Source organism: Talpa europaea (assembly GCF_964194135.1).
Source record: "Talpa europaea genome assembly, chromosome: 12".
Lineage (NCBI taxonomy): Eukaryota > Metazoa > Chordata > Mammalia > Eulipotyphla > Talpidae > Talpa > Talpa europaea.
The window spans coordinates 64,427,412-64,452,353 of record NC_140079.1 but is presented as its reverse complement, the minus strand read 5'-3'; the positions used below and the strand labels follow the sequence as shown (position 1 = coordinate 64,452,353).

Genomic DNA, 24,942 nt, shown 5'->3' with positions numbered 1-24,942 from the left:
CGTCAATGGGGACTAGAAGTTTACTCCTAAATCATATCGCACTCAGTGCCGGACCTTCTAAATTCTAATTACCATTTTTTTGTGCCGCAACAGAAAAGCGTCGGGCATTTCCTCTCTACAAGCATCTGCCGACGTGCAAACAGACGACACCCGCCCTCTCCCTTATAGGCGTTCCGCAAAAATCCTCCGAGATGACGTCATCCAAGGCGTTCGGGGGCGGTGCGTTCCTGACCACACCCCCTACATCCGAAGTCCCGCCCCTCAGCGTCTTCGCCTCTCCTTTTTCCGGCGCATCGTGACGCAAGACGTAGGTCACGCAAGATTAGCAACTGGTCTCGGAAGTAAAACGCAAAGGGGCGGAGAAGAAGGCGGAAGGGAGGGTCCTCGTCGGGGGTTGGCCGGTAGGGGGCGGGGCGGGGCCCGGGATGGTAACGGCTCGGAAGCCGAGGGGGCTGGGCAGGAGGGAGGCGGAGGAACCGGTGCCCGCCGCCGCCGCCGCCGCTCCCACTCCCGCCCGTTCCCTGTGGTTCCCACGGGTCCCGCCGCGGCCATGATGATCCACGGCTTCCAGAGCAGCCACCAGGACTTCTCCTTCGGGCCCTGGAAGCTGACGGCGGCCAAGACTCACATCATGAAGTCAGCGGATGTGGAGAAGTGAGGCTCCCGGGCACGGGTCGGGCGCGGGCCAGAGGGCGGGCCTGGGCGGGAGGCCGGGTGAGCCCCGCGCAGCCGCTTCCCTGGGACAGAGGCTGGGCCCGGGGTCTTTGGGGGACAGCGGCAGTGAACGATCTTACGCCCACCTCTAGTCGTTGGGTTGGTGGTGGCTGGGCTCGGCCTTGGCGAAACTGTCACTCCTCGGCGTGAGAGAGCCTGACAGTTCTGCAGGCTTTCCGATCGCCGTCGGTCCCTACCTGCCCTAGTCTGCGCCCCATGTAGACCGGTTCTGTGTGTGTGGCTGTGACTCCATTTTCTTACATATCTGAAAAACCATACGTGTCTACATATTGTTGTAGAGTCTCCCCCTAGACACAGACCCGAGTCTAAATCAAATTTAGAAAAGACCTTTATTAGGCGGCCGGCGACTGTCCCTCTGGTAGGGAGCAGCCCCGAGCTGGGGGTGATAAGGGTTTTTAAAGCCAAAAACCGCACCTGGGAGTTTGCAGGTGTCATGGCAAGTGGGGGTCCAGAAGCCAAACTGTGTTGTTACATACCGCACCCAGGAGTTTGCAGTTGCCACCGCAGACCGGGGGTACAGAAGCCAGACTGTGCTGTTACAAGCAGTGGAGCGATTCACCACATCCCATGTTTCAGGTCCAAAGGGTACATACGTCTTATTTTTGACGGGAACCCGGCCTCTGTTGTTTTGGCCTGGAATTTTCCCACAGCCCTAACTTGTCCTCCTGAGCTAACTCGAGCTGAGGCCTTGCGTGGCCTGCTACATTTCACATTGCCCCCATTTCACAATATATACATCAATGTGTATGTGTATGTATGTATATGTGCATGTGTGTATGTATGTAGGTATGTATGGTTTTTAGCAAAGCAGGTGCTGTGCCAGGGACTTGAAATACTGAACATGAAAGGCAACCTCTGCCTCCAGGAAGTCACCATTTCTACAGACAATTATAATACAGTTACAATTGTTGATGGAGATATTTACACCGGGCAGTTTGAGAGTGTTAGAAGGGGAGAGTGGAGGACTGGAGATTTGATGGCCAGTTGATAGGAGAGAGAAGGAAAAAGGAGGGCTCTACTGATGGAAAGATTCCTGACGTGGGCTATTGCATGGAAAATGTTGTTATTGAACAAGATGAGAAGCACAGGAGATCGAGCAGATTGGGGCAGTTATTTGATGGAATTTATCATTTGTTGAAATGTCATTTGTGTATGGGTCATAAAGCGGAGATGTAGTCAGCTTTTGGATATATTTATCTTGGAGCTTAAAAAAAGACCACTTGTCTATGGGTTTAGATTTAAGAATCCTCCATTTATATTTGATAACTGGAGTCTTGGCAGGAAATTAAGGTCATTCAGAAAAAAAGGAAAAAGCTCATGAGATGGAAGCTAGGGAACACGAGGATTTGGCAGAGGAAAGAGAGGAGAGCTGTTTAGCTCCTAAAAAATATAACATTCCTGTACACTCAATAAGGAAAATACAGAAAAGAAAAAAAAATCATCACACCACACATTGAGTTACTGATTGGGTTTTTCCCTCCACGTTATGTTCTCTGTTACATGTTGCACCATCTATAATTGTACTGTATATAAAGCAGTGTGCTTCATATCAGGGTTGCCCATATAACTTATAAAATTTTTAAGAGATGTTGGATGCATGGAGAGCTTTAAAACATGGAGCGTTTTAATTCTGGTTTTTAATCTCTTTATGTCTTATTTCTAAGATAAATCTTATTATTTCTAAGGTAAATCTACCTGGTATACTTAGTCCTTTCTTCTGACAAAAGAAAGGTTTACCCTCACCCATCCTAACTTTCTGTGCTGCATTGCCCTAGGGTATAAAAACCTCTAGGGTGCTAAATAAATGGATTAGAGGAAATATTGGATTAAGAACACTTCTTTTAATGGATATTTAAGGCTAACAATGAATATTACTGATACTTAATCCTGTAGAGGTTTCTTGTCTTCATATGTTTTAAATGTAATCCTATTTGTTAAAATTGAAGTTTGACATTAAAAATGGGGTTAAGCCACTCTGTCTTTGGCTCATGTTTAAAATACTCTGAATTTAAACTTTTGAAAGCAATGTAAGTGCCAGTGATCTTTTACCTATATAAGGGGAGCATCTCATGGGATTACCAGATTTTTCCAGATATATTAGGTATAATCACTAGAATAATGTATTTCACTTTCAGTGTGCATTATTCAGTGAAGTAGTCCGAACTTATTTTATCTAATTTTTTTTATGGAGCATGCTAATTACAGTTCTTTTGTTTGATTTTTTAAGTATTAAATCTTTTAAAATTTTATTTTATTATGGTAAAAACATTTAGCAAGAGAGCTACCCTCTGAACAAATTTTAAAGTGTGTAACACTTTTGGTTATAGGGACAATGTTGTGTAACCGATGATTAGAGTTTATTCATGTTGATTGATTGAAACTTTTTGACTGTTGTTTAGTAAATCCTCATTTCTTCTCTCCCCCCACACCCCCAGCCCTTGGCAACCATCTTTCCACTCTTTGAGTCTGTGACTTTGACTATCTAAAATACTAAAATCCATAAAGCTAAAATTTATCTAAAATTATCATGTAGTATTTTCTTGTGACTGGCTTATTTCAGTTAGCATATGTTCTCAGGGTTCATCCATGTTGTTCCTCTGGTTACTTTTCACTCTTCCCTCCCCTGTTCCTGATGGCTTCTGTTTCAGGCCATGTCTCTTGGTCTGTGTTTCATTTGACTGTAATGCAGACATCTGAAGAGAGAGATCAGAATAAGTTTAATTGATCACTAGTCAATTAGGCATGACTATATTGGGCACAATTTTCTAAGACTTAGGGATTCTGGCAGCCCAAAGATAATTTCCTTTTGGTTGAGAAACTGAACATTCATCTCTAAATTGAAAGCCTGCTGTAACTGAGGTGATGGGCTCATACACATGGTAGTAACCTATTCATATAGCTACTTTTTTCAGAAGTGAGTAACTAGCTGACACATTAAAAGCTTTATAATAGTGATTACAAACCCAACTTTCTAAAAGGGTCCAGGGCGAACTGGAGAACCCATGCCCCCACTTAAAAGGGCAGACTACTGAACTCTAGCCAACTGGTACAACATAGCCATACATGCCCACATAATGTTGTAGGGCCTCCTGACTACTTCAAATATTTAAAAAATATACAGGCCAATCAAAACATATCTGTGGGTTAATTATTTGTGGTCATAGCTTTATAGTTGTCCAGTATAACTTTGTTTTCTAATGAGGCGGGCCAGAAGAACTCTAAGTATATATAAGGCAACCTGGTGTCATGGGAAAAGGACTGGAGTTAACCTTACTAGCTCTGTCATCCTCAGTAAGCCACGTGAACTCTCTGAACCTTTCTTGGCTCAGAAGGTAGTTTTGAGGCTCAAATGTCACAATCACAGAAGCAATCTCTGATTTTCCTACCTAACATAGTGCCTCCTTCCCTTACTTTGTTTTTTTTTGGGGGGGGGTGTGTATCACTTATCACTGACATTATATTATGTATTTCTGTATTTATCATCTATCTTGTTTAGCTCATTGTCTAGTACAGTGTTATAAAGATACACATGGAGAGAATGGATGCTGAAAGCATTTTTAGATTTTGTAAATGTTTATTTTATCAAATTTTATATTATTTAATTCAGTAATGTTGAAAAAACTCTGGTGGGAACAAACAAAAGTGCCAAGAATGATATAAAATAATCTTACCCAACTTTTGGTTATATGTAGGTTAGCTGATGAATTGCACATGCCATCTCTTCCTGAAATGATGTTTGGAGACAACGTTTTAAGAATACAGCATGGCTCTGGCTTTGGGATTGAGTTCAATGCTAGAGATGCATTAAGATGTGTAAACAACTACCAAGGAATGCTTAAAGTCGCCTGTGCGGAAGAGTGGCAGGAAAGCAGGTGAGAATCTGGACAGTTCTGGATTAAACAAAAAGGAAATGAGTTGAAAATAATTTCATGATGTGTATTTTATTAGAACAAAGGGCTATATTGGTAGACTTGGTAGTTGGATCATTCTAGAATTCACTTTTCATATCCATGAAATGGAGTTTAGCAATTCCATCTCTTGAATAGTTGTTAAGTAGAACTGCAATTGAGCTGAACTTGGTAGGGTTAACTTTTCTGAACCTTTAGTGTTCTTTAATGAAGAGGCAATACACTGTGTACTTTAATGCCCCTGTTTTTTTTTTTTTATTTTTCTTTAAATAAATTTTATTTTTATATTCCCCATACAATTGCAATCCCCTTATTTTGACCCCAATCCCTCCCCTCCCCACCCCCCATTGAGTGTCTCTTGTTCATAGTTGTTTGTTGATTTTGATATTTTCTTTCTTATAGTTATTCTTTTTCCTGGTCCCTTATTTAAGTTTTCTAGATTCCTGCTATGAGTGAGACCATCCGGTATTTTTCTTTTTCTTTCTGGCTTATTTCGCTGAGCATGATCCCTTCCAGCGCCATCCATGTTGCTGCAAATTGCATGTGTTTATCTTTTTTGAATGCTGAGTAATATTCCATGGTGTATATGTACCACATCTTCTTGATCCAGTAATCTATTTTTGGGCATTTGGGTTGTTTCCAAAACTTAGCTATTGTAAATAGTGCTGCTATAAACATAGGGGTGCAGGTGCTCTTTGGAATTGATGTTTCTGTGTCCTTTGGGTAAATACGTAGGAGTGGAATTGCTGGATCATATGGAAGCTCTATCTTTAGTAGGTTGAGGAATCTCCACACAGCTTTCCATAGTGGTTGGACCAGTTTGCACTCCCACCAACAGTGCAGGAGAGTTCCTTTTTCTCCACAGCCTCGCCAACATTTGTTGTTGCTAGTTTTTTTAATATGTGCCATTCTCACTGGTGTAAGATGATATCTCATGGTAGTTTTGATTTTAATGCCCCTGTTTTAAAGAGAAATGTTTACTTATGACATGCATTGAAAATTTGAGAAACTTTGAAATTAAGAAAAATGTTTCTTTGATAATCAAATCAGCTTTTTTTTTTTGGTGCCTAGTAAGTATACTAGATTCCTTAGAGGACGCAAAGAATATAAGCCTTTTTAAGCCCATGTCCTTAGGCAGAGTACAGACTAATTGGACTCCTTCAGCACATGACAGGTTAAATAACAATAAATGTACCAGAAACTGTAAGATGTATTCGTACATCATGACATGTGTATGTATTTGGTAGAATTATCTGTAAGATGTAATTTGGTGTGTTATATGACATCACTAAATCTGATACTTCTCATTTTGGTATTTGAGGACGGAGGGTGAACACTCCAAAGAGGTTATTAAGCCATACGATTGGACGTATACAACAGATTATAAGGGAACATTACTTGGAGAGTCACTTAAGTTAAAGGTAAATTTTGTGCTTTTTATTTTCTTGGACAGTCTCAACATTAGGACTTAGTAGTAATGGGTTATTTTTTGCTACTTTCATTCCTATTATGGGGGGGTTTCAGAATGCAAGGTGAGGGGATTTTGTTGATTATCAGCAGAAAATAAAAGGAGACCCAAATGGAACCATTTTTGATTCTTAAACTGGTTGATAACAATGGCAAATTGCCTTAATGTTATTGTTACCATCATCAAAAAGCATTAAAATGTACATTTGTCATTAGTATGATTTCGTAGATGATTTAGAAAGAAGTGTTAGCTAGTAGCTTACAGTTTTACAGATGAACAGTTATGTGAGCAATTTGGATTCTAAGTCACACAACTTAGGTTTTGTTCTTCCTGTTCTATGTGTGAACCTGGTATGACGTCAGGCAAGTTACCCAATTTATCTTGAATCTCAGTTGTAAGTTGAGAAAACAGAAATATCTATTTTGTGGCCAAATTTGGATTTGTGCTTAAGAAGAGACTCACTTCATGGTCAGTGACACTAAGAAGGGGGGATTGGTAGGTCTCAGATTAGGAGCTTAGCTGAATTTTGAGATCTTAAAATGTGACTGAAATGATGCAAATTTGGCTTAGCTTGTGTATCTCTAAATATCATATTCTATTATAATAAATGCAGTTATTTCTGTGTAAATGATTTACATTAAAAGTAGTTATCGGAGATCTATATAGTATTGTTCGTGCTTAGGCAGAGCTGTTAAAGATATAGGTTATGCGCTTATCACTGCAAAGATTTTGAGACCCTTGAAGATATAGAAGTTCATAGTTGGAACTTAGGAATTCTTGAGGTTTTTTTCTCGTCTCTCTCTCAAGTGTTCACTGTTTTCTGTGCTGCCTTTTATTTATTTATTTTTAAAAAGATTTATTTATTTTTTTTATTTATACAATAGCTGGGGTACAGGCCAGAGGTACGGGAGGGTGAGAGGATTCACCAGAGACAGAGTGGGGAGCAGAACAGGCAGACGACTGAAACACACTGCTGAGGGGAGCAGCGGGCACGACAGGAGAAGTCTGCCATGCCATGTGGGACTCTCCCTGGCCAGCCGGGAATCGAACCCGAGCTGCCGACAGCTACACAGTGCTTCACTCAACACACTGCGCCACTGGAGAGGCCTTGTGCTGCCTTTTAGACCAAAACAAAAACAAAAACAAACCATAAACCAAAAAACAACCCCAGTCTGTGTGAGAGAACATTTTCCTTCCCTCCCTCCCTTTTTTCCTTTCCCTTCTCTCTCTCACTGTGTACCAGGCACTAACCATGGATACAGCAGAGAACAGACAAAAAATCCCTCCTTTACAGTCAAATAGGGGAAAGAGGGGGCAAAGTTATTTCAGTTTCTTAAAGTTCTCCAATGTCCTCACTCCCAAGGGAAAAACTTTGCAAAGAAAAACATGTATCCAGTACACTCTTGTTGCCACATAAACCTGTAATATAATTTGTTGTGAGGTGTTCCTGACAAATAGCAATGTGATTGCCCTCTCACCATTGCTAATGAACTCAGGCTTTAGCGGAACAGAGTCCTGGGTTCAAATCCCAACACCACCACTTAACAACTTGGAAAAGTTTTGATTTTGCTAAACCTTGTTTCCACTTTGGCAAATTTGAGATATTAACAGTTGTGAGGTAATAGATGATATATGTAAGATAGTTAGTATGCTGTCCACTAGAGAGAATAAGATCTCAGTAAATGACAGCTGCTGCTATTATTATGATAATATATCTCACATATCAAGGGAACTAAGTTAATATTGAAAGGAGAAAAAAAACAAAGAATAAAATTAGATAAATTGTCTACATTTTCATTGTTTGATGGTCTAAAAGGAGCTGATAAATATGTTCCCTTACTGTGTTAAAAAATGGAGTGACTATTTTCCAGGCAAAATTGTGAGAGTTTGTAGCTTAACCTTCATAATATCCTTGTAGTCTAGGCATTATTCTCATTTTGTAGATGAAGAAATTGGTTCAAGATCTTAAGGTATGAATCTCTTAACTATACAATAGCAACAACGTAAGGCTAATGTTGTAGCTCATTGTTTAAGCAGGGTGGTTATGTATAGATTACGTCCATATAAACAGTTTTTGCATTTAACTTTTGTAATACGTAAGACTTTTTTTGACCTGTGATGTTACTTGTGATTTTAAAGTCTTCAATTCTCCAGTTCTTCCTCAAAATGCTTCTTAAAAACACTGGTGTATATAAGAAATATGTGTCTGTATAGAGAATGTATTTTATATAGACAGTAAGAATATCAGAGAGCTTTTTCTTGGCTCTTAAATTTGAGGTTTTTAGTTGATGGGGAGCTTCTGATTATGTGTGTTTCTGTATTCAGTGGTTTCTCAATTTGTTCTCAGTACCTTTTCAGAAGGAAATTTAACATAGTATTCTTAGCATTTTCTGTTATTTAACTTTATATGATATGTTAAGGAGTATTCGTGTCCAGTAATTTCCATATTATAAACTTTCATCTAATGTCAGGGAGGGCTCATTTGAAAGATGTGAATAGGATTTATTTTTCTTGTAAGAAAGCCAGAATGTTTGTAGTTTCCATATTTTTTTAAGCCTTTAAAAAGTTGTGCAATAACAAAACCAGAAAAGTTCACAAAACATGAAGTTACCGTTTAATGAATTGTGAAATGTAGCGAATGCAGGAAAATAGACATTGTAAGCAGCCCCTGCAGGATCATACCTGATCATAGTCATTCTTTTAAGAAAATATTTCCTAGTATCCATTGAAATTTTCAGTCTTAGCTTCTGTATCCTTAAAATCAGTGTTCCTTGTTTTACAGCTTGGGACTTATATTTTCAATATCTGGAGTCTCAAATCTTATTATTTCTGTTGCTTCTGGCTTATGGTGTCCAGGCTCCTGATATTCTTCTATGTTTTTGTTTGACTCACAGGATATATTCATCTAGAAGAGATTTTTGTTTATTTCCAGCAGGCACTTTTTATAGTCAAGGACTAGGCCTGCAAACTTTTCCTGTGAAGGAGAGTGGATAGTAAATACTTTACACTTTGAGGGCCATGAATTTTATGTTGCAGCTACTCAACTCTGATGATGTCATTGAAAGCAGCCATAGACAAGTATGAGCATGGCTATGATTCAGTAAAATTTTATTCATGTATATGGAAAATTGAATTTCCTATAATTTCATGTGTAATAAAATATACTTTAAAAATTTTTTCCCAGTCATTTAAAGAATATTAAAATGATCCTTCACTAGCAGTCCATACAAAAACAGGTAGTAGGCCACATTTGGCTACAGGTCTTAGTTTGCCAACCTCTCATCTTTTCTAGGGCTGGAGTTTGAAGTTTACTGGGCCTGTAGTATAAGAAACCATGAAACCAGTGTAGCACCTTAGGGTATCATCCCCAAATTAGGAGGTGGAGCAGGGAATGTTCCCAAGTTCCCCACCTTGGTGAGCACTAAGCAATGATGGGAGCAAAAGCTATCAGTCCAGTTCCACCGCTGGGTCAGCCATTGGCTGATGCCTTAAGGCCACAGCTGCCATGTACAGGCTCACTTTCACTTTTTTGGGCTTTATGCAGTAATTCTTCAGTGTCCATATCTTAGTGCAGTAATTCTTCAGTGCCTTGACCATTTGATGTGTTAAAGAAGTTTTTGTTTTCCACATAGCTTTTAAAATTGTCTTTAGCAGGAGGGTTTTTCTGGCTTACTTATTCTGACAATTTTGGAGGCCAAGAATTACTCTGTTTCAAGTTTAGTTTTTTGGGGTTCTCCCTCCGCCCCCCTCTTTTCTTTTTGTATGCTTGGGTTAGGGGAGGAGATAAGTGGAGTTGAGGAAGACTGGACTAAGACAAAGTTTTAAGCGTGTCTGTCTTCGAAAATGAAGAAGATCGTATAGATAAGATAAATATAATGAATATCCCTAATCTATGTTTTACTTAATTGTTTTTTGTCTTTCAGATATTTAAAAGCATAAGTAAATGACAATACTGATGTATTTACTTTGACTACTTGCTAAGACAGTATGAACTATTAGTTAAGTAACCAATTACTAATTAGTAAGTTCCTTTTAGCATCAATTAATTTTTTGCAAGTCAGAAGTATCTATAAGGAGGATCTTTCAAATGTATTCCTTTGAACTAAAAGGAAATAAAAAGTAAGGAATTTAGACTTTTTATTAAACATTAACTTAAGTTTTATGCTCTTAGACAGTCCTAGAGGCACCAACTTTTATCTTAAATAGATCACAAGACTGCAAATGCTGCCCTACCTTCCTCCTTCCCTCTGCCCTCCCCCTCCCAGTTTTCACCTTCAGATGTGGTCTCATGTCTGCTCCAGACATCTTTTGGAGTAATATTCAGAGAGCTAAAGTGTTACCTGTAAGTGATGGTGGAAGAACGAGAAACATTTTCACCTCTTGGGAATCATATACAAACTGCTTTCTTCTTACAACTCCCCCACCCCCATCACTTGATATTCTCTTAAGCCATTTGCCCCCCAAATCTGTGCAGTATCTTGAACATGCTTTATCATATTCATCTAATTATTTTCACTACCTCAACTACAGTCCATTTCTAAATTCTATCCATAAATCAAAATACCTAACCATGGCTGCTAAGTAAAGCAAAATAATAGTTACCATTCACTGGATACCTATGGTTTTGTTACAGGACAGGGAGAGGGGCACCCTAGACCCCGCAAACCTGCCTGCTCTAAATAGGTTCTGCCATCCGCCGCATCAACACAAAACATATGAGACTTTAATGAAAAGGAACTTTAATACAATTAGTAAATGATACAGGAAAGGCAAAGATTATAGTTTCTAAATTAAGTACCCAAAGTTACCCGTCCACTGGTGGGTAAAAGTCTAAGCAGGATTGGCCCAGAGCAAGGCCCCAAAGCCTGCCACAAGTCTAAAGCATCTTCCAGTGGGGACCCACAGGAAAGCATCAGAAACAACCAGACAAATATGGGAGGAAAAGAGCAAAATCAAGACAAAAACTGCCATTGTCACCTCCCCATGGGTCTCTCACCCACATCTGCGTCACCCAGTCCACAACCAAAAGGCAAGCAGTTTCTTCATGTGTCTCTTGGCTCCATGTGCCTCCTCCAGGTCTCCTTCTGGCTCTATCTTGCTTCCTTCCTCACTCTCCTCTGCAGCAGCTTCTCTCTCTGCTCAGCTCCACCCTCCTTTTGGGTGGGGCAGGAAACCTGGAACCTCCCCCTCTCCTGGGGACCACCCTGTTACAGTTTGACAGTCATTGTATTTAAGTATGATACATCATGTCAAAAAATAGAAAAGCTGAACACTTTGTATGAACTTGGATGTAGTAAAGAATGGTATCACACAGCATACTTTAGTGCTACCTGCTATGTTGGGGTTTAGTGTGGGATTTCTTGAGTGCCTCTGAGAATGAGTCCAGCATAAGTGATTAAGTCTCAATAGAAACTTTATTTAAATTTGGTGTATATGAAATTGATGAACTTTTGCTCTATTTTGGACGAAGTTATATCAGCTTCTGCAGAGGCTTCAGCTTTTCAGATGCAAGGCACATGCCTCATCTTTCTTAACTCCTGATATAAACCCAAGTTTAGAGTGCTCTGTTCTGTCTATGGCAAAAAATACCAGTAGGAAAACTGTTTTCCTATATCTTCTTGACTTTATTTAATGTGCTCATTATTAATTTTCTCCTTTCAGGTTGTGCCTACGACAGATCATATAGATACAGAGAAATTGAAAACCAGAGAACAGATTAAGTTTTTTGAAGAAGTTCTCCTGTTTGAAGATGAACTTCATGATCATGGAGTTTCAAGCCTGAGTGTGAAAATTGTGAGTATTATGATTTTTGTTTAAAATTAACTTCTTGGAATAAGCCAGAAAGAAAAAGAAAAATACCGGATGGTCTCACTCATAGCAGGAATCTAGAAAACTTAAATAAGGGACCAGGAAAATGAATAACTATAAGAGAGTGAAAATCAAAATCAACAAAAAACTATGAACCAGAGACACTCTATGGGGGGTAGGTGGCGGGGAGGGGAGGGATTGGGGTCAAAATAAGGGGGTTACAATTGTATGGGGAATATAAAAATAAAATTTATTTAAAAAAAAATAATAAAAATTAACTTCTTGGGCCTCCCTGGTGGCGCAAGGGGTTAAGCTCCGCACTATAAAGCAATTCGCAGCCTCTGCAGCATGAGTTCAATTCCCAGCCGGCCAGGGAGCAACCCACATGGCGAAGCAGACCTCTCCTGACTCTGCCCACTGCTCCCCTCAGCAGTGTGTTTCAGTCAGTCTGCCTGTTCTGTTTCCCGCTCTGTCTCTGGTGAATCCTCTCACTCCCTGGATCTCTGGCCTGTATCCTAGCTCTTGTATGCATAAATAAATAAAAAGATTTAATAAAAATTAAATTAACTTCTTCCTTCTAGTCTTACCATTAGTCAGAAATAATACAACTTACCTCAGATCAACTTGATGTCATGTAAATATTAGTTTGTCCATTGTAATATCATTGTAAAATTAGTTTTGCATTAACAAAGCAATTTTTAATAGACTGGCCTGGCTATTTTGTGGTTTATTTGCTTATTACTTGGGAAGTTGACCTCCAGCCCAGACATGCTCCCCTTTGCCTCCTCCTGTTCTTCCCCCTAGTGGCCACCAACCTTAGTTCTTGAACTATGGAGAAGTCCTAGAGCTATATAGCTGGTTTGAAGCATCTGGATTAATGCTAAGCGCCCATGTCAGTCTTTTGTAGTTGTTTCAGGGGAGATGATGACTCCAGTGTCTTTATTCTGCCATATTGTGGGTGGACAATTTGTATGAAAATTATGACTATGCAGACAGCATAGTGGATGTCATTTTAAAAAGTGCTCTGTGTGCTCTTTTAACTTCACTTTGCTTTTCAGCATAGAAGTGGAAAACAGAAATGACAAGTATAAATTCCTTCTTTAGTATTCTTTTCTATCAGTGTTATTGGTGGAACATGCTTTAAAAGAATAATAAATAGGCTGTTAGTAAACAACAATAGTATTCCTATTGTTTGCTTTTAGGTTGTGATTAGAATTCTGACTTTTCAGAAAAACTTCAACTGAAATTTTATTAAGTACCTTAAGATCCAGTTAAAATATCACCTCCCCTATAAGACCTTCCACAGCTTCTAAAGGAAGAATTAAATATTCCTTTTCCACACTCCTATAAATACTTTTTTTAACTCCTTAATTATAGCACTTAAAAGATTTGCCAGAAAGATTGATTCTTGAAGACAATGGGTGTTATGATTTAAGCCATAATAAAGAATGAAACAATTATATAAAAGCAAAATACATTTTATTTATTTTTTAATTTTATTTTTTGTGGGACCCTCACTGGCGACTGGGGAATGAACCAGTGCTGCAGAGGCTGTGGGCAGCCTCGCAGCCCAGCGCTCAACTGCTGCGCCACCAGGGGAGGCCCTACATTTGTTTTAAAGTCAAGTTTTTCTGTAGAAGCATAGGATTTTGGAATTGTAATGAATTTTTAAGTAATCATTTAGTCTTATAGACGAGATTCTAAAGGTTAGCTTAGATGGGGCTGGGAAACTAGTAACAGTTTTCTTTGGAAACCTATATGTATTATTCTAGCCTTAGATAATTGTTTTCGTACTCCCTTGTTCACATATAAGTCTCCCCCAATATCTTTTGTCATTTAGATTTATTCATCTCCCCCTCATCTACTCATGTGCTTTCCACTTGTCTACCCACCCACCTATGGGAGGAACTGACTGTGTTGAATGTTCATTTATGAGTTAGCACCCCTGGGTCTACATTTGTTCCCAAGTGGGTAGACATCTATGATGTAGATAAATGGGCAATATGTGGGGAGCAAATTGGGTGTTTTTGTGGATGAAGGAGCTGAGGGAAGTGTAGGTATAAATGTGTATGTGTGTACCAGAGTAAATAGTTAAGTCTTAAACTGAAGAGTAACTTCATAGTCATTGTAAAATGTTCTCTTTTTACCTAGGGTAACTTTTTAAAAATTATATGATTGGATTGCATCTTAAGAATGCCTAGAATGTTTTCATAAGAATAGTGTCTCTTCTACGTTGGTTTCTTTGCAACAATGTAAAGATACTGCTCTAAATAAAAGAAACATCTTGTTTTCTGGCTTAGAAGTAATGACGCATGAAAAAAAAATGAAGTTCCCTTTCAAGAAGCATAGACTAGCCAGTAAATAGAGATGTAAGCAAGAACCCAAGATGGTGGTGCCTGGGAAGCGAAGGGCAGAGAACATTCCAAGGAGGGTATGAAGGGCAGCGTCGTGCTATAAAGAGATCTTTAGGCTGTGACGATGTTCACTAGACTCAAAAATATGTTTATTGAGTTTAGCAGTAAGGATGTTGTTAATTCATCTTGGTCAGTAATTTAAGTTACATGGTCATGGCATGTATGGAAAATGTATAGAGGGAGTGTAGATATAGATCAAACTTTGAAAAAGCTTATGGTATAGGAGAAGAAACAGATGTGTCTAAGAGAATGTGAGACTGACGGGTGTGTGTGTGTGTGTGTGTGTGATTTTTTAAAAGTATGGGGAAGATTGCAGAATTCTAATTTTCTGGAAAAACTTCAACTGAAATTCACAGGAAGGAGTCACTTGTTGAGAGGGGAAAAAATGGTTGGCATGAGAAGAGGAGAAAGAGGAAGAGTATAAGCCTTTACTATATATATGGAGACACCATACTAGATAATTATCTATATCATCTCATTTAATCCTCAGGAAAATTCAGTGAATACTTTAATATCCTTATTTTACAGATGAGGACATTGAGGTTCAGAGATATTAACTTCACTACTATCATACATACTAGATCAACTTTTTTTTTTTTTACAGATTTATTTATTTATTTACACAAGCACTGGGTACAGTCAGAAGCGCGGGAGGGTGAGAGAATTCACCAGAGCCAGAGCAGGGAACAGAACAGGCAGACCAACAAAGTACACTGCTGAGGGGAGCAGCGGGTGGCAGGAGAGGTCTGTGCACCATGTGGAACCCTCACCCGGCAGCCGGGTATCAAACTGGCGCTGCAGAGACTGCGGGCAACTTCGCAACCCAGTACTCAACTGCTGCGCCACCCGGGAGGCCCCTAGATCAACTTTTGTTTTGTTTTTTTGTTGTTGTTGTTTGTTTTTTTTGTCCACATCTATTTAATTTATTATGTACTCTGCCGTAAGACAAACTTCCTTGCATGTAATTTGATGACATTACATACATTGGTTGCTCAGAAACATACCATGAGCTCAGTTCTCTTACAGATCACTCCTTTAACCTGACCTAGATCAACTTTTGACTCTGATCTTGTTCCTGTTTCCCTTGTGTAGTTCTCTAGGAGCCAAATCATGGGATGGAAGGATTAGCCTTAGAAAAGAAAGAGAGAGAGATGCTGCTTCCATGGCAGTAGGAGAAAAAGGGAGCAGGATATAGGGCAGTATGGCTCTAGCCCTGCGAGTCTCACTCCTGCAGTTTTAGCAGAATTATCTAGGCAGATTAGAATGTTAGTTGTCTTTTAACACATTAGGATAAAAGGAAATTTCTTCCTTGAATATGCATAGTACACTTGCTGTACCTTTGGTGTCTGGAAAGATGGATCAACGGGAGTGGAGGAAATAGGTGAGAGGGCCTCAAAGAGGACCAACTCAGAAAATACATCAGTGTCTGCTGCCAGTTTCTGCTGGAGAAACTTGGGGCCATCTCCTCTATAAAATCTTTATTCACATCCCCCGTTTTTATGGATAAGGGAGGAGATTTTGACTGGTTGAGTAACTTGCTCTAATATTGTGGTTCTCAATCTTGTCTAACCCCTTGCTCCTTTTATTACTCTTTAACCAAATATTTTAAGCATCCCTTCCCTTTACTACCCTTCAGTGAAATTCATAGATAATATAACCTACCTTTTCCATAAATCAACATAATGTCCCAATTATAAAAGGGAGATGAAAAGAAATTGATTTAGAATACATTATGTACTTCCATATGTATATGTACAGTCTACTAAAAGACCTCATGAAGTCGGCGCGTACTTATATTTGCATGTTGAGTCACTGTGAATGTGACAGCTATAAGTGTGGGCTGACAAGGTACCAGGTATCAGTCGGTGACTCAACACAATATGCACTGTCATTGTTGATAACATTTTTCAATTTGGTGAACAGCTTTTAGTGAAGTTCCAAATAAAGCAAAATATAATCTCTTGATTTACAAAGTAATCTCCTTCCTGGAAACTCTGAAGTTTATATTTATATGTAAAGTAAAATGAGATTCTAAGGCCAGGTGATGATAGATTTTTTTTTTTTTAATCTATGTGAATTCGAGGTGAGATTTGGAAATTTTGTGGGTGCAGGGTTGGACTTTTGTTATGTAGGATCGCTCTGTGCATTTCAGAATATCTAATATTGCTGGTCTTTAACTACTAAGTTCGTGCTGGTTATTTATCATTGTGACAACAGAAAATAACCACAAATTTCTAAGCATCTCTTAGGAGAGAACGACTATCTTAAAATAGACAGTTGAGTTATAAAATTGAGACTAGAACTCAGGTCCCTTAATTCCTGGTCTCCCACTGGTCTCCTTCTCATCCTTAGTTCTTTTCCACGGTAGTTTCAAGTGTTGCCTTCTCTTTCCTTAGCAGAATCGGGTTCTTTCTCTGAGTGATAATTGAACTTTGTGCATATCTATGTTAAAGCAGCTATCAAACTGTTTTATCTGTCTTAACTTTCTTTGAAGACCTGAATACCCTACACCCCATCCCACCCTGCCATCAGGACCCACCTTACTCTCTCCACTAACTCTGCCTTTTTTTCAGTGTTATACTTGGAAAGCAGAAATGAATAGGTGTGTCACAGAGGCATGATGTCAAGAACACCGTATAGTGATCTGATAAACCAGATTTTGGCAATATGAAATAGTACCTGCTTGGTTGAATTAGAGCATTTCATTATGGTCGCTTGTCTTATTTTATGTAAAATGAATAAAAGATGAGCAGCAACAAAGAGTTTTTTGTTCTTTCATTTTGTTATACGCGTATTGACATTTATTATAAGTGCTACCATTTTTTAAAGTGAACATTATTTAATTTTCACATTCCTTAGAATCATTTTAAGTCTTTCTAACCTCATTATCTTTTGACCTAGAAGAAATATTTTTCTAGTGTAAGAAGTTGAAACCAGGATGTTAAATAATATAATGTAAACAAGGTTTTGAGCCTTAATTGGAACTAGGACCAAGCAAGTCTAGGTCAGAGATTTTTATATGCTACTAATTCAATCATCCTCTGACGCTTTAAATTTTTTCTTTTATTAATATTTAATTTTCATTAAAATATTAATGTACTTTTTTTCTTTTCCAGAGAGTAATGCCATCTAGCTTTTTCCTGCTATTGCGGTTTTTCTTGAGAATTGATGGGGTACTTATCAGAATGAATGACACAAGACTCTACCATGAGGTATCTATTTTCACTTAATAAACATACTGATTCATATTGGGCTTGTTCATGTTGTTGTAGTATCAATCTGAGAACTTGAAATTAAATGTTTTATGTCATAATGGCGATCCTTCTAACCTTTAAGATTGGCTGTTTTGCACTCACTATTGACTACACAGTTATTGAAACATTACATCTTTTTCAAAAATTATGGCTGCTGGTATGTCTTCTAAAAGACACACCACGGTAGAGTGTTCTTTCTGAAAATCCTGTGTGTTTCTAATCTGTGTTTTAGAAAACTATCCCTTGACTTGACTTTTACTTTATATGTAGTATGCATTGTTTTTTGTTTTTTTTTTAAGATTTATTTATTTATACAAGCACTGGGTACAGTCAGAAGCGTGGGAGGGTGAGAGAATTCACCAGAGCCAGAGTGGGGAGCAGAGCAGGCAGAAGGAGCGAAGTACACTGCTGAGGGGAGCAGCGGGCGGCAGGAGAGGTCTGTGCACCATGTGGGACCCTCCTCTGGTGTCTGGGGAGCAGCTGGGGATCGAACCAGCACTGCAGAGGCTGCGGGCAGCTTCGCAACCCAGTGCTCAACTGCTGCGCCACCGGGGAGGCCCTGTAGTATGCATTGTTGATCTACTGTCCGGATACTAGAAATACCAATCACATAGCCTCCTAAAATTTGAATTATGGAATTATTTTGATAAGTTATCTAAAGTTTGAAAGCTCTGTGTTCCATTTGAAGGACTATTAGTATATAAAGTTTTTAAAAAATGTTATGAAAGGGGGGATACTTAAACTGAGTCATGAAATTCCTTTTACTGGCTTCATAGCATCCTATGATTTTTGAATGGATTTTTTTACTTCAAATCTGTGGTCATGTAGAATAATGAATTAGAGAGGAGACTAGGAGAGCTGGGACTTGAACCCACTAGGAAGGATTACATTGGTGTTTTCTCAAATTCTACACTAGGTTTATTTGGGGATGAAGAGGCACCTTTTAAAAATTGGTGCAGTGGATTTCCTGGTGTGCAGGGGTTAAATCTCGGCATTATTACTGCTAAGGTCTGAGTTTGATTCCAGTCCAGAGAGCTGACCCACATCGCACTACAGACCTCTCCTGTCTTGCCCACTGCTCCCCTCAGCAGTGTATTTCAATAGATCCCCCTGTTTTGCTCTCCACTCTGTCTCAGTAATCCTCTTACCCCCTTGTACCTCTGACCTACACCCCAGTTCTTGTATGCATAAATAAGTAAAATAAATCTTAAACAAATTAAAAAATAAAAATTGGTACAAATTATCATGTACACTAATCAACAGATACAGGTATCTGTTTACAGTGAAGGGTGAAGTGGGTCTTAGGGCTGTCCCAATTGGAGCCACAATTCCTCCTCTCTTTTCTGGGTCCAGACAATCCACCCATCCCTTGGTCCCCCTTCTCTGATAGCCCAAACAGTCCATACCCCAGCCAGTTCCTGTTCCCTTAATTCTCAATTGGCCTCACTTTTTTTTTGTTTTTTTTTTTAAGTTTTTTTTTTTTTAATTTATGCATATAAGAACTGGGATAATGGCTAGAGGGGTGGGGGGGTGAGAGGATTCATCAGAGACAGAGTGGGGAGCAGATTAGGCAGATCTACTGAAATACACTGCTGAGGGGAGAAGCGGGCAAGACAGGAGAAATCTCTTGCACCATGTGGGTTAGCGTCCTTGCCAGGGATCAAACTCATGCCACAGTGGCTGGCCATAGCACTGAAACTTTAATCCCTGTGCCACCAGGGAGGCTCTCAATGTTGAATTTTAGAAAGCAAGCATGGATTTCTGTAAAATCTTATGTAGGGATTTCTAAGTGTTAAGGATATATTATCTATAGAAGTTGTGATTACTTATGATTTATATTCTGCACTTTTAAACTGGTTTTTATTACAATTGCCTGGTTTTAAACTGGTTTTTATTACAATTAATCTGTTTTATTGATATAAATGTTTGAAATTTCAAAGGAGTATAATCTAGTGCTCGCTTCGGCAGCACATATACTCAAAGGAGTATAATCTTCTGGTTCCTCCTATATTAAATAACATTTCATCAAAAAACCAAATTGTAATAAATTGCTTTCTAAAACCTAACTTAAACAAATTTAAAAAATTGAAGCACAAAAAAAGTGACTTTAAATAAGCAACTTGGCAAGAATTTTGTGGAAAATGAAAAGAATAAAATTTGTTTCAACTTGTATATGGACATAAAAGTAGCTACAATTATGTAGGTAGAGATAATATAGCTTAAGGCAAGATGTGGCCCCAAACTTGAAAAATATGATAACCTTTGCATACCCCATTTATATTCATACATATTTCCTTTCAAAGTAACATTTTTGCCTGCATTTTTCTTATATGATAATTATTAAATCTATTTATATATATGTATCTGATATTACTGTGATTTATAGAAATGAATTAATAATTCAGAATTCCTGATGAAAAAGTTATCTCCCTGTGAATAAGTTATTGTCAAATTTCATTCTACTTTCACAACCTGTTCTCAAATATAGGCAGTTCTGTTTAATAGAAAGCATTTGTCATCAATGTAAGTAAACTTATTACATCATTTTTTTTTTAAATTTTAAACATAGGCCGACAAGACCTACATGTTACGAGAATATACATCACGAGAGAGCAAAATTGCTAACTTGATGGTATAGTATTTAAATATCCGTTTTTAGAAGTTGTTAGTATCCCCCCCATACCCTACCCAGCACCCAAATTTACATCCCTAAATCTGTTTGTTCACCTAATCAGACTTTATAGGATAACTCCGACTTTTCTGAACTTACCTCAAATACAAGAAAATCACAGTTGGTCACAGTTTTTTAGGTATCACTGTAGTTATCATCCAATCTAATTTCCACAGTTTACGCTGGAAAAACAAACCCAAAGGTGTGACTTACAACAAATCACACAGCTGGATAGTGGTAGAGCCACATCTGGCACCAGTTGGATAGTCTTTCCACTAACTACCCTGCCACCCTGTAGTTTCCTTTATTCTTCCTAAAATGTGGTCATTCTTTTCCATGAACTTGTTGTTTTGGCATAACTTTGCTTTGCTTTTTGCTCCCTTGGGACTGATTCGGGGCTTCTGCAAGTCTGTACGATTCCCCAGTGGATTGCTTAACAAATGGTACTTTCCTCATTCAGTCACAAGAGATAGCCACTGTAATTAAGAACACCAAATGATGCTCCTTGTAAATACATATGAACTAGGGCATGCTTTCTGAATGCTTGAACAACAGCATTTTAGTGGGAATGCAGTAACTGAATATATGCTAACATAAATTTATGTATTTCCTAGCACGTTTCACCTTCCCTTTTCACCGAACCTAATGAAATATCACAGCATTTGCCGATAAAGGAAGCAGTTTATGAGAAGTTATTATTTCCCGAAAGAATTGATACAAATCCTGCAGACTCACAAGAAAATACACCTGTGAATAGAATGTGATACAACATGTACTCATCGTGGAGTCTGACTGGAGACCATGGTTGTTTCAAGGGAGTATTTTTATTATGAGAATTAATTGCCTTGGTCAATGTGCAGATTTTCTGGCACCTTAAAGGAAAAATAAATAAAAGATTGTTGCAGGCAGGTTCCATTTGACTGCTGTTTGTATTGTTTATCTTCAAATTTATAGTCCAGATTTATATTTCCTGGAGTTAAATGAGGATTTCTAAATTGCCACAAAGTAGGACCTCACCAGTAGTGATGTGCTGTCTCCTGTGTGTGGGCCTAATCGGCCTCTGTCATGAGACCCTACCTGTGAGGGAGATTAACTTGAAATCACTGATTGGCAGAACCTGGGACTTTTCCAGAGCCCTGCTCATGCCTGCTGCTGCTCCGCCCTTTCATCTGGAGCTCCTGGAGGTTTATTCGCACTTCTGGAGAATCATCACTGGCCTCCCAGGAATTGATCTTATACTTTAATGATCTTCCCCCTACAAATAACATAAAAACATTTTGCCCCTTAAGTTTTAACTGGTTTTTGTGGTTCAAGGAAAATTTCAGACATAGAACCATAAAACTTAGTTTTTGTGAGAACTTAAGCTGTTGTGTCCATGGAAACACATGAACATGGTTTGCCCTGACAGGTAGGACATCGAGATGTCTTTCCTCCATCGTTAGGTGCTTTTTCTTATGTGTGGTTCTACTTCTACGGACATTTTTTACTTCATCTTCTGTGCATGCTCTGAGTGACTAAATTAATACTGAATTTGGAGTTGATCCTAAAAACGTTATTGAAGAGTTAATGTGGATTGTTTCTAGCAAATATTACTTCATCCACTAAAGCAACCAGATTACTTTTCTACTTAAAATATTTGAGGGAGAGCTGTAGAGGAGGAATGGGCTAAAAAAAAGTCAGTTTTTCTGTTTTATTAAGATTCATGTTTTTTTAACATTATAGGAATCTCATAAAATGTAATTAATTAGTACAGGACCTGGGTAGTATAGCATGTACCCAAAAGTAAATTTAAACTCCATTTGGTTATTTTGATGATGACCCTTTAAACATTTTATATTCTTTTCTGTCTTTCTAAATGGTCTTCATAAAGTAGGAAGTGGTTATAGAGCACCAAGTAAGGAATTACTTGAACTGGATTTTTTTCCATAATTTTTTACAGGGCAAGGGGAAAAGTCAACCCCCTGTTATTTCCCCCCTTGTTTGAAATAACTTGCACATAGTTCTGCTTAATTCATAAATTATAAAGAATATTTAATTGAAAGTATTAACCGCTCTCCTGGTATTAGCCTAAAGATACATTGTAGCAAAGAAAGTCTAACTGGATAGTCATCATTACTGGAACTCTGTAGTATTGTTATTTAAGTAACTTTACTAGCTAAATATGGTCACAAATAGTTTTGTTATTTGTTTGCCTTCTGCTGCTTCACTTGCAAGGTACAGGAAATCAAGATTTTGTTGACTTTGAGAAGACACATGGCATGTTCACTGTATATTAAATATACCTGTATTTAATGCTTTCTCTTAGTGTATATATTGTACACAGCTCTCTGTTCCCCCCCCCCATACAGATTTGAACAGAACAAACTATTCATACAAATTATAAGAAATGAAAACTTGTAAGAATAATTCATTAGTTGAAGTTTCTAGGCCACATTATATTATATATATGTATTTAACTTGATTCAGTTGTCATAGTCCCTTACTTAATCTTAGATTACTTATTTTGAGAATCCACTGTTAAAAATTGTAGAGAATTAAAGAATTGCCTTTTTTTTTTCTCAATAGCAGGTGGAAGGTAGATAGGAGAATGTACTTCTGAAAACTTCATTAGTTTAATCCTATACAGACTACCAAGAAAACCTGTATTTGCCATTGCTAAATAAGACATATGCCATTTTATATTTATTTGTTCCAGTGTGTCTTTTTCTAAGAGGAGAATAAACAATAAGGAATTACTGATCTATGTTTTACTATTTCATTTATTTCAGTTTTTTTGGAAGCCTAATTAAAGAATGGTTTGTTATACACTTCTCATTTGTGTTTCATATTTTGAATTTAGTCTACAATGTAGTCTGATTCTCCAGACACATAAATGAAAATTTAACAGTTCAGAATATAATCCCTCAGTTAGCATTTGGGCTCTTTTTCTACCTCTCTTCTGTATCCCTAAACTTCTATGCCTATGCAGGTTTTAATTAGCCACTGCTTACTGAATGGCAAGCTAATGTTTTCTGCTTTATAAAAATATAAATACCTGTCATATGGACCATGCTGTGTGGCTTTGAGTACTCTGTGTCCAGTAAGGTACCAGGTGCAAAGGATTGCAATGAAGGGCTAGAGTGACTGGAGGTAAGGTCTAATGGAGGAGACAAAGTAAAAATAATTACAAATTTTAATAAGTGCAATGATAGAAATAATACTAATTTAAAACAATAATAAAATCAACTTTAGTCGAGTTGATTGTAAAAAGCCCGAAGAGAATGTCATTCCTAATTTAGCAAGGTGAAAAGGCTGGGTAATCTGTGAAACTACAGCTTTTCTTGAAACCATGACAGATCTGAGATTGCAAGGCAGAGTCAATTGAATCCTAAAAAGTGAGAAGTCCTTCAACAAGTAATGGGACACACAAATTGTTTCTTAGAAAGACCATGAGAAAGAGGTGGCCACGGGTTAAAAAAAAAGAAATCAGCTAATGCTTAAGTTGTTACAGGCTACTGTGGGCTATTGGTTTGGAATAGCTGAGAGTTTCAAATAAGAGGACTTTATACTCGTGCTTTTTTCCCCAAAGGTTCACCCCAGATGCTCACCAGGAACACTGGGGGTGGGCAAAGGACCAGGAAATCCCTGTCAGTGGTTGGAGGAAATTGGCTGTTGCTGAGGGTTAGTAAGAAACCCTGTCCACTTCCTCCAGACCCTTCTCTCTCTCTTAGGCTTCCTGAGAGAGGAATAACAAATCTTGCCACCCCCAGGCAAAAATCCAGTATTTCTGAGGGAGGAATTAAGACAAAAAAAAAATCTGCCTCTGGAGGAATAGCAAATGTTTTGCCTTCAGGGCATGAAGAATCATCACTCTTAGAGGGAGGACAAGTGAAATGCCCTCTGACCTGGGAGGGGGGGCAGAAAAACCTAGGCCTCTGCACCTATATGGATACACAGTCATGGGCAAGAAAATTCCACAAGATCAACAATAGATTAGAGGCAGAGTTCAGTTATCCCTGGAAATGGAGCAAGAATGCTGAGAAAGCCACACCTCTAAGACCCAAGCCCTCAAAGCATGCCAAAGACTGAGGCTAGCCAAGACCAACTGAAAAGCTTCCTGTGTTCACCAAAAGCCTAGTACTAAGTAACAAGGACCACCGGCCTACCTGGGGAAGCAACTAGAGACAGACCCTTTCTGTGAGGCAGGCATCCCTGAAAGTTGAGGGCAAAACTCAGAACAAGAATCCTGCTCTCCAGGTGCACTCTAAGCATAAGATAGTAGTCAGCCACTGGAGGAATTTGAAGTTCAGGATGTATGACCTAACAATAGCAAGAATATCCAAGCCCAGATGAACTATTTATAGTGATACACTCCCAAACAAATGGGCCCACAGAAGTGTGCACATGTTCTGATGAAAACATGACATGTTTCATTCCTTGTTATACACCTAATGGCATTCCCATTCATTATTCAGTTGAATAATGGCATTTGATCAAAAATGTCATAATGACATGACATTGAATGAAATGAGGTTATTAGAGGTACTACAGAATGAGGTTATTATATGCTATACTTCATATACTAACACGTTTACTTCTTACTATAATGTTCAGAGATAGTCATTCGTGTTCACTTTACAGATGAGAAAATGGAGGATCAGAAAAGTTAGTAATGAGTTCAATGGCAGCTAGTATGTGATGGTGC

At 38.4% G+C, this 24,942-nt stretch overlaps 1 protein-coding gene across 1 annotated transcript; it reads left to right on the top strand.

Moving 5' to 3' along the window:
* Positions 1-425: 425 nt before the first annotated feature.
* TIPRL (TOR signaling pathway regulator) lies at positions 426-21,022 on the top strand (the record flags this gene model as incomplete). The annotated part of the gene is made up of 7 exons (XM_084250078.1): positions 426-654; positions 4,428-4,607; positions 5,965-6,064; positions 11,773-11,904; positions 17,450-17,545; positions 20,157-20,219; positions 20,873-21,022. The coding sequence occupies exons 1-7, from the start codon at positions 551-553 to the stop codon at positions 21,020-21,022; spliced, it is 825 nt and encodes a 274-aa protein (XP_084106204.1). The 5' UTR covers positions 426-550.
* Between the last annotated feature and the right edge of the window lie 3,920 nt (positions 21,023-24,942).